Raw genomic sequence first — 13,028 nt, 5'->3', positions numbered from 1 at the left:
CAGGGGTGATTTGAATGCAATATTCCTGCTTCTTGGCAGGGGGTTGGACTGGATGGCCCATGAGGTCTCTTCCAACTCTTTGATTCTTCTTTGATTCTTTGGTCAAAGTGGTCTCTGTTCAAAATGGGCCCTGGTCAAGAAAAGATTGGGAACCACTGATCTTGACAATAATATCAATAACATTGGGTCACAAAATTTCCAACCCTGCTTTAAAGTGATTGAATTCGGGGCTTTATTTGAAAGAAAAAAAAAGAAATTCACAATTTCTCTGTTAAGAAAAAAAAAACCCAATTTGTCAATCACAGTTATTAAAGTAAGAGATAGGGCATTATTGTATTTCCAAGAAAAAATGTAATTTCAATTCTACAAATATATATAGTGTGTGTGGGAGGTTATTTTCTAAGAATTTCATGCATACGACATTTCTCAATTGTTTCGATTATTCTCAAATTTGGTGCTCTCCAGTTTTTACAGATCTGAGCAATGTGGCCGATAAGGGGAGGCAGGGAATGGGATTTGTAAACTAATACAACCTGGTTTAAGTTCAATTTTATCCTTATTTTAAACATGAAAGCATTAAAGGCTAAAATAAAAATTGAATAGACACATCCATTCCCCTAGTTTTCCTCGTCCTTGTAGCCGATCATATAATCAAATTTAAGTTCATGTAGCTTCCAGAGAGCTGCGGATGACCGGTCTGGAAGCAATCTGAGGAGGAAGAAAGAGAAAGTGTTAACATAGTTCTTCTAAACTGAATTACCAAAAAGCTCAATGAAGAGAATATTTAATTAGGTTTGAATCATTAAATGGGAAGACGTAGCAAATGGTTATTTTTAATCACAATACTCACCTATCCAGCATTAATATGAATTTCAGAAGTGGTGGAATGAAAATCATGCTCTCGTTGGTTAATATACCCTTCATTACTTGTTTTGCAACATCCTCTGGCTCCATAGGTGGCATGAACCTGAATTTTTTAAAAAGTCATTGCATTACCACTGCATAACGTATTGCTGGAGTTTCAAATTAGCAATGGGGACACTTAAAATTCATGGATGTGCGAAAATGACAATTGGGAAGCAGCTACAAACAAATTTGTGTTCTACACCAATTCAAGTATCCCTTTCAATCAGCATATTGTTCACATCCATATAAATTACATAAAATCCACATAGAAAGTATAGTTTTCCAGCTCTCAAATAGGTCATAACTCTTCTAACAAGGGGCACAGCCCCCGGTTATGCAGCGGATTAAACTGCTGATCTGCTGAAACTACTAAACAAAAGGTCGCAGGTTCAAAGCCAGGGAGCGGCATGAGCTCTCGCTGTTAGCCCCAGCTTCTGCCAACCTAGCAGTTGAAAACATGCAAATGTGAGTAGATCAATAGGTACCACTCCGGTGGGACGGTGATGGCACTCCATACTGTCATGCCGGCCACATAACCTTGGAGGTGTCTATGGACAACGCCAGTTCTTTGGCTTAGAAATAGAGCTGAGCACCAACTACCCAGAGTCAGACATGACTGGACTTAATTTCAGGTGAAACCTTTACCTTTACTAACCCTACAAAGGACAAGCCTTCTAGTCCCGAAATAAAGGACACCCCTTATAATAAGGGGCATTTGACAACCCTAACACCATCTACAATTTATGTCAGCTAGTAGAGATTCTGCAAGATCAGGACCCAAAACTCAAATTCATACAAGAAAAACTTTACAGAAATGAGGAGAGATGATAGGAATTGAAAACCTTTAGTTTTCCAGATGTCTTCAAATCAAAGACCTCAATTTCCAGAAGTCCCTGACTATATGACCAATGATAAGGAATTATAAATCTATAGTTTAAAACATACAGAGAACTAGATGTTCACCAACACATGGGACTGTTCTTGTTGTGTGCCTTTAAGGCATTTACCTCTAATGGCAACTGACCCAAAAGCCAAGTTAATTTTTGACTTCATTTTCCACTCACTGACGCAAGCCTCCCTCCAGTCTCATACAATATATGTTTTCTGATGGTCTTTGTTGACCCCTCTGAAACCCTCTTGTGACCCCCCCCCCCTGCCCACACACCCAGGATTCAATGCTGGTGTCCCACCTCCTTACCGTGAAGATGGATTTTTGACAAAATCACTTTTTATAAACATAGGACAGACACATGATGTTTTAACTCCATGCTTCCCCAATGCAGCCAGCTCAGCTGTCAAAGCTCTGTGAAACCCGACCGCAGCACATTTAGATGAGCTGAAGAGGAGGAGGAGGAGGAAGAGGAAGAAGAAGAAGGAGGAGGAGAGGAATTCAGACATTATTAAGTAGCATATAATACTCATACATAAAATGTAGGCAATGGGGAATCTTGAACATATGGGTACAGTATTTTGTACAATTAGCTCTGTCTTATTACAGTGTTATTAATTTTTTTCTAAAGAATTAATTGAAACCATGCAATCATGTGGAGATAAGTCCAACATAGAATCATAAAATTGGAAGTGACCAAATGGGCCATCCAGTCTAATCCCCTCCCTTGCAGGAAAAGTACAATCAAAGCCCCCTGACTGGTGGCGATTTAGATGAGAGCTGTAGACCAACCATATCTGGCACTTTGACCAATCCTGTTGAATACGGTCAATTTTACATTTACTCCCCAATATTTTCCAAATGAAAACTAGGCACATGTGGTCAAGCAACATCAGTATGTGGTCAAGCAACATCAGATGCTGCATATACCAAAATGTACTGCTCAAACATAGTAAGTCAGGATTTTCTGTATCATGTGTGAACATAGAGAACATCTAGGTTAATTGTAAGAAGACAATAAGTAAGTATCCAAAATCTCCAGAAATATTTCCTGTGATTGCACTGGAAAAAGCATCATTTTGGGTTTCTAGGAATACTCTTGTCATACGTACCAATAAGCCACAAGAAAAGGTGTGACTAAATGGCCTCCGGCAGAGGCCACTGTGATAACATGGCCATGGTTATTTCTCATCATGGTTGGCACAAAGGCTTTTGTTGTCTGAAAGTAAACAAAAAGTGGGGAAAATAACTGTCAGTAAGAAGCAACTGTTCCTTATATTTGACTTAAACTGCAATTAAAACCATATTATGACTGAAAAGCAGACTATCAACTCACCCGCCGCATGTGAGGTTCACTCAGTGATACGGTTTTGTCAGCAAGGAACCTGCCTGCTGCAGAAATTCATTGACAGATTTGTGAAGTGTACAGTGATACTGTTATGAGTGAAAGCAAAGTGCGTAAGTGGGTACGACAATTCAAAGATGGCCGTGACAACGTCCATGATGAGGACCGTTCAGGTTCCTTGCTGACAAAAACCGCATCACATGCGGCGGGTGAGTTGATAGTCTTAAACATTTTTAAAGCACAGAACAGAACCGTACAGGTTAGCTACAGAGCGGAAACTGAGCACAGTTGTTCCCGAGGCATGCACTCGTTGCGGTATGCGCATGAACTACTAGTGTCTACAACAAAACGGACCTTACTTAAAAAATACCCCTCGTACATGCTGCATTATAAAATAAAATAGAATATTCTGAAGATGTATCCATTTAACATTATTATAGCACTTTGATTCCACTTTGACTATCCTGTGGAATTTTGGAAATATATGGGATACACAGAATTATTTGGAAGTCAACTGTAATTCTCATTAAATCCTGGAATTCTTTAGGATGGAACTATGATAGCTAATGTGAGAAGTTATAGTTGTATATTAAAATTGTAGTAGTAAATTTTATTGATTAGCCCAAAGTCATATCATAATACCAGACCAAACAAATTATAGTTGTTATTATTTGCTATAATTATGTGGCATGGATACATTCTAACTCAACTTGCCATATTTTGTCACTCAATATGGCAAGTTGAGTTAGAATGTATCCATGCACACAATAAGTATTCACACATTTAGAAGAGCACAAGAGGATTCAGGATGGGAATGAGGCTATACAGCCTGGCCCAATACAGACATAGATTGGTTATGGAACCTGGCCATAAGGATCACTGGCAGCATTTACCATAGGGTATGGCTTGATCTGCCATTGCATTTGATTTGCTGCTTGAGATGTTTGATTTTCACTAGCTGAGTACCAACACCTGTAAAATGAGCCTTCACCACTGGGAGGGGACAGAGAGGAATAGTACTGCTGCTTCTTCACACTAGAGAATGAATCCAGTTTAAAATACATCTTTTCCTTCCTGTCTTCCTAGGTCTTCAGCTGTAAATGCAGGGAGCCCCTCTTATCCCAAGCTTTAAGGGCTTGTCAGCTGTCAGAAAATGGAATCTGTTTAGAAGTGGAACCCAGCTCTTTTGAACTGCAAATACAATACTACAATTAGGCAATGATGAAATAAACTTAGTTTGCTTGACTTTCTGAGCTGTAATGTTACAGCTACTGACCATAACCAATTCTATAACACCAAAACACCCTGTAGTGTTTTGTGGGAACATGATAGCTCTGAGCCATGCAGTAATTCTAGGTACAACTGCAACATTATTACATGTTCATATGCTTGCACAGATACTCGCAGGAACACCTCAGCAAGTGAGAGTCCAAAAGTGGCAGGCTAAAACCCAGAATCTGAAGCTATGACTGATACCAAATGAGAGACTGCCCCCCCCCCCCCGGAACACAGAAAACTGAGTGATTTGGGGGGCACTGAATAGACTGCACTCTGGCACCACAAAATGAAGAGCCAACTTTAAGAAATGGAGCTACCAAGTGAAGTCCCTGACATGCGAGTGTGGAGAAGAGCAAACCACAACCACCTATTACAATGCAGTCTGAGCCCTGCCACATGCACAGTGGAGGACTTTCTCACAGCAACAACAGAGACACTCCAAGTGGTCAAAAGACATTTAGTATAATGCCAGGTTTTAAAAATGTGTGTGTGTTTTTAAATACATTACAACTGTACCTTCGGTTTGCTTCTGATACAATCCATAAATAAATAAACATGCTTGCAGACTTGATCTTACAACAGAGGGGAACTAGTAACATAAGACATTTAACAATTATTACCCAGCAATGAGCGAGAATGTTGACTTCAAATATTTTTTGAATATCATGGTCATCGGTGGACACCACGTCTATCGGAGCAACCACACCAGCATTATTCATCAAAATGCTCACATCACCAATTTCTTCTTTGACCTTTCAAATGAAGTGAAGAATATATATTAGGGAAGTGTTTACCATAACTATAAAAGGATTTTTATTCTGTAAGCCGATGGCAGTAAAACAGACCAAAGAGACAGAGCTCTCAGAAAGGCTTAGATGCAATGGAATCTGTGGCATAAGTTTTAGGACTATGGCAGAAAGCCATCCGGCAGGGCTCTTCTCAGGAGAACATGAATATGCTATGCTGAAAGCTATCTACATATTCTCTAGGCGACTGCTTGACTGAGAGTGAGACAACATAACAACAACAACAACAACAACAACAACAACAACAACAACAACTTTATTTGTACCCTGCCACCATTGCCCCGAAGGGATTCGAGACGGGTAAGATGGGGCCAAGCCCAAACAATTAAGGCAAAATAAAATACTTACTAAAACAGATGATAACATCAAGTAAAAAATGCTAAACAATAACATGGTAATACAATAAAATACTGGCATTAACATAATAAAACAGAGTATAAAACGATGCAAGGATTTAAACAAGGGTGAACTGGGCCAAATGCGAACGGTAAAAATTGTAAAACCCATGGGTGAGATAGGTAGATAAAGTGCTGTGTCTAGTGAGGGACTCGGGTGGGATAAACAATGAAGTTAATCTCCACTAAGGAATGAGATAAAGTGATTCAGAAAAACAAATTGATCCTGGGATGGGACCTGGCATGGGAATTAGTTATTCATTCTTCAAAAGCACACCCAAAAAGCCAAGTTTTTAAACTTTTCCTAAAGGCTGCCAGGGTGGGTGCTTGCCTAATCTCCCTGGGGAGCGAGTTCCAGAGCTGAGGGGCCACCACAGAGACGGCTCTCTCCCTCGTCCCCCCAAGCTGCACTTGTAACAAAGGTGGGAACGAGAGGAGGGCCTCCCCCAAAGATCGAAGGGATCACGCAGGTTCATAGAAGGAAATGCGAGCACAAAGGTAGGCAGGTCCCAAACCATTCGGGGCTTTGTAGATGATACCTGCACCTTGAATTGGAACCAGAAAATGAATGGCAGCCAATGGAGTTCCTTAAACATAAACCTGCATGTGGGATCCCAAGATGCAGAGCTGTACATTGTCTTTCTTGCAGGGACAAACTCAAACTGGATGCATACAATTAAGGAAGCCACGGCCTTCATTTTCAAGACTTGGGCAGAACAGTTGATATCTGAGAACTTTTGGTGGCCCGATGAATTTAATGGGATTTTTCTGAGCAAGGAACATTCACAGGTGGTTTTTCCAGTTCCTACCCACAGCATTAATATTCTTTGGTGGTCTCCCATTCAAGAATTAACCAGCTTGCTTAGCCTCCAAGATCAGACAGGATCTGGTGCCTTTAAGGTATTTAGGACCTACCTGTAATGTAGTCTTCCTCTTCTACTACTACATTCTACTTTTATAAGTGCTAACTTATAATGGGTCATGCTGTCTCATATCCAAAATACAGCAGGCTTAGTTTAGTGAGAGCTTCCATTTATACAGTTTCTGTCCAGACTAAAATTTTTTTTGTTCTGTCAGGAGTGCTTGAGAAACTGCAAGTCGCTTCTGGTGTGAGAGAATTGGCCGTCTGCAAAGACGTTGCCCAGGGGACGCCTGGGTGATTTTTGATGTTTTTATCATCCTTGTAGGAGGCTTCTCTCATGTCCCTCCAGACTAAATGAAAAACTGTATCTCCTAATATAATGCAGTGCATTATATGCCTAAAATTGGGGTTTCTTGGAATGCTTTTAGTGCACTACTTTCCATTTAATCATGTTGCAGTGCACATTAGTAGTGTGCATTTTGGGACAACCATGGTCTCAGGTTGGTTTGGAGCTGCATTATATGGTCAGCCTTCTGACAGAGGGGGAGAGAGAGAGGTAGATAAAGAGATAGAGGTTGATAAAGAGATAGAGATAGAGACAGAAAAAGAGATAGAGAAAAAAAAGACACAGATAGATCCAGACAGAGATTGAGACAGAGCAAGACAGATAGGTATCTTTTTCAAGTTTTAGAAAATCTTTCAGAATTAAAGTCTCACCTTCTCTGCAGCTTTGTAGATCTCCCTTTTCTTGCTACAGTCCACCACAAATGCATGTGCTGTGGCTCCCAGTCTCCTGCACTCTTCAGCTGTTTCCTCAACACCATCCTGCACATGGAAAGCAATGACCTCTGTCACCATCACTACAATAACAACAATTCAGTCATATATATCCTGCCTTTTCATGATGCGGATTGACATTTAAGGAAAGCTATTGCCCTTTGTCAATGGTTCTATTGTCCAAATCTCATGAGACTTTCTAGAATAGTGGTTTTCATCTTGTGGGTCCCCAGATGTTTTGGCCTCCAACTCCCAGAAATCCTAACATCTGGTAAACCGACTGGGATTTCTGGGATTTGTAGACCAAAACACCTGGGGACCCACAGGTTGAGAAGTACTGTTCTAGAAGCAGCATTGCAGCAAAATAAGGTACGTTCTAAACAGCTTGTTGATGGCCCAGGTCCTTTCCTAGGGCAGTGAGTGTATATCTTGACTATATCCAAGCCTCTATATTTGTCAGTTTAACTTTTGAGGATTTGACTAATTTTGGATTTGATTGATATATTATCTCTAGAAATCTCAAGGTTCTCCAGAGCAACTCTGTAGACCCAAAAAGTAACTTTCTTTTTGGGTCTACAGATCCGGCCCAAGCTACCTATCCGACCGCATCTCGGCCTATGAACCCACCAGGACTTTGAGATCTTCCAGGGAGGCCCTGCTCTCAATCCCGCCAGCTTCACAAGCACGGCTGGCGGGGACGAGAGATAGGGCCTTCTCGGTGGTGGCTCCCCGGCTGTGGAACACCCTTTCCACAGACATTAGATTAGCACCATCTCTAATGGTATTCCGCAAAAAAGTAAAGACCTGGTTATTTGTGCAGGCGTTCGAATAATTAGTGCAATGATTGGTAATGACATAGGAATGGAACAATGGATGACGAATCTGGATCGTGTTTTCTAGTGATGAGACGCTAGTAATTGTGTACTAACTGTGTATTAGATTAGGTTGTTAACTGTTTTTTATATTGGTGCATTGAATTTTGCTGTTTCCTGTGTGCTGTGAACCGCTGTGAGTTGTCTCCAGGCTGAGAACAGCGGTATAGAAGTAAAGTAAAGTAAATAAATAAATAAATAAACTTTCTGCCTTCTGTATATATGATTTTGTTAAGGAATTGAGTAGGAGAAATTTTAAACCAAAATACTATATGTAATGAATGTCTATAGTATGAAGCACTTGAAGATTAACATAGCTTACGTAGGTTTTCCATCAGAAATGTATAGTACAGTAGAGTCTCGCTTATCCAACATATCCAGGCTGACAGAACATCAGATAAGCGAAAATGTAGTATAATAAGGAGGGATTAAGGGGAAGCCGACTAAATGTCAAATTACAAATTAAGCACCAAAACATCATGTTTTACAACAAATCGACAGGAAAAGCAGTTCAATACATGGTAAAGTTATGTAGTAATTGCTATATTTACGAATTTAGCACCAAAACATCGCAATGTATTGAAATGGCTGTAGATCCAGGCGGGAGGCAGAGTATGTTGGATAAGACAGAACATTGGATGAGCAAAGGTTTGATAAGCGATATTCTACTGTACTTCAAATGTATATAATGTTGGCAGTATTAAACTGCAAAAATTAAGAATTCCTTAGAAACAAATCAAAGTACTGAGGAGCATACAATTCATTCCCCTAGTCACAGCAATAGGAATGTAGACCAAATGATACACTGAAATTGAGAATATGAGTTTAGTTAATGTAGGACTGCTCTACTTTAAACTGAGTTGGTATCATCTCTTTACTTCTTTGGAAAATGTTTTAGCATAAAATGTGAGAAAACACGTCAGAAATCTTCTGATGACTACAGGCAAGCAATGGGTGGGGCTGAAGTAAAAAAAGGTGAAAATCAGCACCTGAGTGCATATAGAGCATAGAATTATTGCAGTTTGACAACATTTTAATTGCCATACCCCAATTCTATGGAATCCCAGGATTTGTTTTTCGTTGAGACACCAGCATTATCTGGCAAAGAAGGCTAAACAACTTGTAAAACTACACCTCCCATGATTCCATAGCATTGAGTCAATGCCAGTTAATTGGTGTCAAACTACATTAACTCTGCTGTGTAGATGCATCCAAGGACACCATACATCAGAGTCAAAGCACCCCTGACAGACAGCCATCCAGCCTCTGTTTAAAAGCCTCCAAGAAGGAGCCTCCACCACACTCCAGGGCAGAGAGTTCCACTGCTGAACAGCTCTCACGATTAGGAAATTCTTCCTACTGTTCAGGTGGAATCTCCTTTCCTGAAGTTTGAAGACATTGTTCCACATCCTAGACTCCAGGGCAGCTGAAAACAAGCTTGCTCCCTCCTCCCTATGACTTCCCTTGACATATTTATACATGGCCATTATGTCTCCTCTCAATCGTCTATTCTAAACATGCCCAGCTCTTTAAGCCACTCCTCATAGGACTTGTTCTCCAGACCCTTGACCATTTTAGTCACCCTCCTCTGGGCAGAATATGTTTCAAAATAATAAGTGATGCTTTTCAAACAGGGTCACAACAGAGAACAAATTTTGAACTGCATTCACAGCTTTGCTGCTCCTACCTTGTTAATATCCCACAGAACTAAGTTGCACCGACGCTTTGCAAATTCATAAGCGGTGGCTCTCCCAAGTCCATGGGCGGATCCAGTGATGAGGACAAGTTCTCCACTGATAGATTTTTTCTTTGCAGGAATGAAAAGCTTGAGAAAGGCCTCTAAATAAGAGAAGAAGGTAATAAGGAGGAACAACGGGATCTCAAAGAAAAGATGCATTCTCTTCTGCTGCTTTCTTGACACTGAGCAATCCTCAGCTGTTTGGATACGGTTATCCATTTATCAAAGCTTACAGATTGTGTGTCCACCACAAGGTTGTCTCAAGCTTGGACAAAGCTCTAAATGCTTGACTAATGTTCATTCCCCATCACAAGATTTCACATGTTCCAAGGGACTGCTGCTGTGGTTTAGCAATATGTTGGAGCGTTACAGACCATGTTGCTTAACAGTATTTTTCATCTTCTGTCTATCAATTTGGTCTAAGGAAGAGGCAAGTTTTGTCATGTTAATTGGATTGAGAAGTGTAATTAATTTTTTTTCTACAAAGGTCTTACCAATTTTCATTGCTTTGTGGCAAATTGATGATTGTTAATTGATCTTCCTATGTATTTTTGTACATTGAAATCAGAACAACTAAGCATTATATCTTTTTTTTCCAGAGCTTGGTTAGGTTGGAACATGTCACCAAGAGGTCCTTTTCATCCACCACCCTAAACTGTGGCATGCCTTGCTTGAAGACATTTGACAGCTAGATGAGCTGTTAGAATTTAAACAAAATTGAAGACCTATCTCTTCCAGCAAGGTTCTCCAGCAAATTTTAAGCTATGGATTTAAAATTAGATTTTATTGGAGCAAATGATTATAATTTGTTTTAATCTAATGCCTATGTCTTTTAATTTATGTACTTTGGGGCGACTACTAGATCCACCCCATCACTCCCAGACCATCCTCAATCCAGGTGTATTTGGTGATGTGGAGAAGTTTTACCACTTCACCTAGTTTGCCACTGCTAGCTATTCTTAGGATTTGATCACAGGAGGCAAGTGGATGGCAACTGTAGTGGAAGGTCTCTGAGTCACCCAACTCCCTGCCTGTGTGTCCTTGAAAGCACCTCAAGTGGTTTCCGTTGTTTCCTCAACCAGGACCCATTGTGAAGTTCCAGCGAAGAGGATTAAGCCTATCAAACCCTGAACTTTGCACAGATTCCTTTCTATTAGGTAACATAACCTTTTAGAGAAGAGCCAAAAAACCCTTTAGAGCAGAATCTCATCTTATGGTGTACAACCAAATTTAATTATGCTAGGGAATGGTTTCAGTTGCTAGTCTGAATAGCCAACAATCTCCAATCAGTCAGGAAAACAGAGATTTGCCAGTGCGGGGGGGGGGGGGGGGGACCAGAGCTTTAGAAGTGTTTTTATTCAGTGCCCAAATCAGGTACTCTCCCATAAAACAACTTGTTTCATATCATGCACTCAAGAGACAAAAGTGAAGTAGACTTTGACTGAAATAACATATTTGGTTTACTCACAACTTTCATGTTTTCAGCATACACAGGTACAAAAAACTAGTCTAGTTTCAAATATCTTTGAGATGGCCAGGGCATCTCTCTTGTAACAAAACAGCCATCAACAGGTCACATAGTCAAAAGGAGAGAGAAAAAGCATGTGGTCTGCAGCCCCCTCTTTATAACTTCTCAGAAAGCTGCACACCAGAATAAACATACAGGAAACAGCAAGCAACAAGATCACAGAAAAACAGATTGCTAGAGAAGGCTTGAAGACTATTGTCATTTCCAACACTTTCCTCTCGCACATAAAGAAGGCAGAAACAGAAAATAGCCACAAGCTTCAAACAGAGCAATGACGATTTATTACATTTCATGCAAAGCCAGGAAACCAATCATCTACAATAGCAGTTGGTATGTGTCCAATCAGGGCGCAGATCATAACTTGCACCAATCAATGCCTGAAGAAGCAAAAGTCCTTTTTAAAAACATTCCTGTCAATTCTTCTCTGTATGAATCTGTTACTTTATGTCTGATAAAGTAACGGATTCATACAGAGTGTGTGTCTTCAAAAGCCACTTTTGAATAAACCTCTGATCCTTATCTTCATCTCTCTTGTGTCTGAATTTGATCCTTCTGAGCCTAAGTATGCTGGAAACCTGAACCTGCGATTCTGCAGAGCTGAAATCACATATCATAAACACACCACTTTTCCCTTTCTCAACCAGCAGATCCATTCTTCTCCTTTATCCATATGCTTTTTGGGGGAAAAATTTCACAGCCCCAAATACATACTTATATGACCTTAACTTTAAGAACCTTTGACCTAGAGGGCTACAAAGTTGGTTGGAAAGAAACCTTACTTAAGTACTTGCCAAACAGCTTCTTGTGAATGATGATAGCATCCTACCTAGGTTGTGTTACATCTGCATGGTTTTCTTTCTGGAATTAAATGTTTGCCTTATATGTTGGAAACCGCTCTGAGTCCCTTCGGGGAGATAGAGCGGTATACAAATAAAGCATTATTATGATTATTACTATCATTGTATTGTCAAAGGCATTCAATGCCAGAATCACTGGGTTGTTGTGTGTTTTCTGGGCTGTATGGCCATGTTCCAGAAGCATTCTCCCTTGACATTTCACCTGCATCTATGGCAGGCATCCTCATAGGTTGTTATTATTGTTATTGCTATTGTTGTGATTATTGTTGTTGTGTGGCATTAATTTCAGTTTGAGGTTTAACGCACAGCACACTTCATGATTCTCGAGAATTAACAAGCATTGGTTGCTTCATTTGGAAAGCACATTTACAAATTGCTTGGCCATTCTTTTCTATTGTAAATCTATTTTCTAGCTTCTGCTGAGGATGTACTGCAGCTTTACATTCTGTTGTTGTACATGTTACTCACATTTATTTGTGATGTGCCACTCCTACCTTATTGATATCCTAAAGAAATAAATTCTAGGATGCACTCTTTTCTACTGCTTTTTGGCACTGGGAGCAATCTTCAACAGTTTGGATAATCTTATTGATACAGCTTACAAGCTGTATCCCCACCACAAGGTTATTAAGGTTAGACAAGCATCAAAATATTTGTCTAATGAGCAATGCATAGCTTTCTACACAAGATTCTGCACGTTTCAAGGGACTGCTGCTGTGATTTGGCAATATGTTGAAAACCCACAATCAGTGTTGCTTGACAGCATTCTTCCTAT

The 13,028-nt window shown here is 40.1% G+C and overlaps 1 protein-coding gene across 1 annotated transcript; it reads right to left on the bottom strand.

Moving 5' to 3' along the window:
* Nucleotides 1-208: 208 nt before the first annotated feature.
* Nucleotides 209-10,124, bottom strand: LOC132775497 (estradiol 17-beta-dehydrogenase 11-like). Its single transcript, XM_060776220.2, has 7 exons — nt 9,818-10,124; nt 7,199-7,306; nt 5,039-5,170; nt 2,908-3,014; nt 2,105-2,242; nt 851-967; nt 209-708 (listed from the first exon to the last, which is right to left on the bottom strand). The coding sequence occupies exons 1-7, from the start codon at nt 10,085-10,087 to the stop codon at nt 618-620; spliced, it is 963 nt and encodes a 320-aa protein (XP_060632203.2). The 5' UTR covers nt 10,088-10,124; the 3' UTR covers nt 209-617.
* Between the last annotated feature and the right edge of the window lie 2,904 nt (nt 10,125-13,028).

The sequence above is a fragment of the Anolis sagrei genome, chromosome 5, assembly GCF_037176765.1.
Source record: "Anolis sagrei isolate rAnoSag1 chromosome 5, rAnoSag1.mat, whole genome shotgun sequence".
Lineage (NCBI taxonomy): Eukaryota > Metazoa > Chordata > Lepidosauria > Squamata > Dactyloidae > Anolis > Anolis sagrei.
Note: the sequence above shows the minus strand (reverse complement) of the source record. Positions and strands in the feature narration are given on the sequence as shown.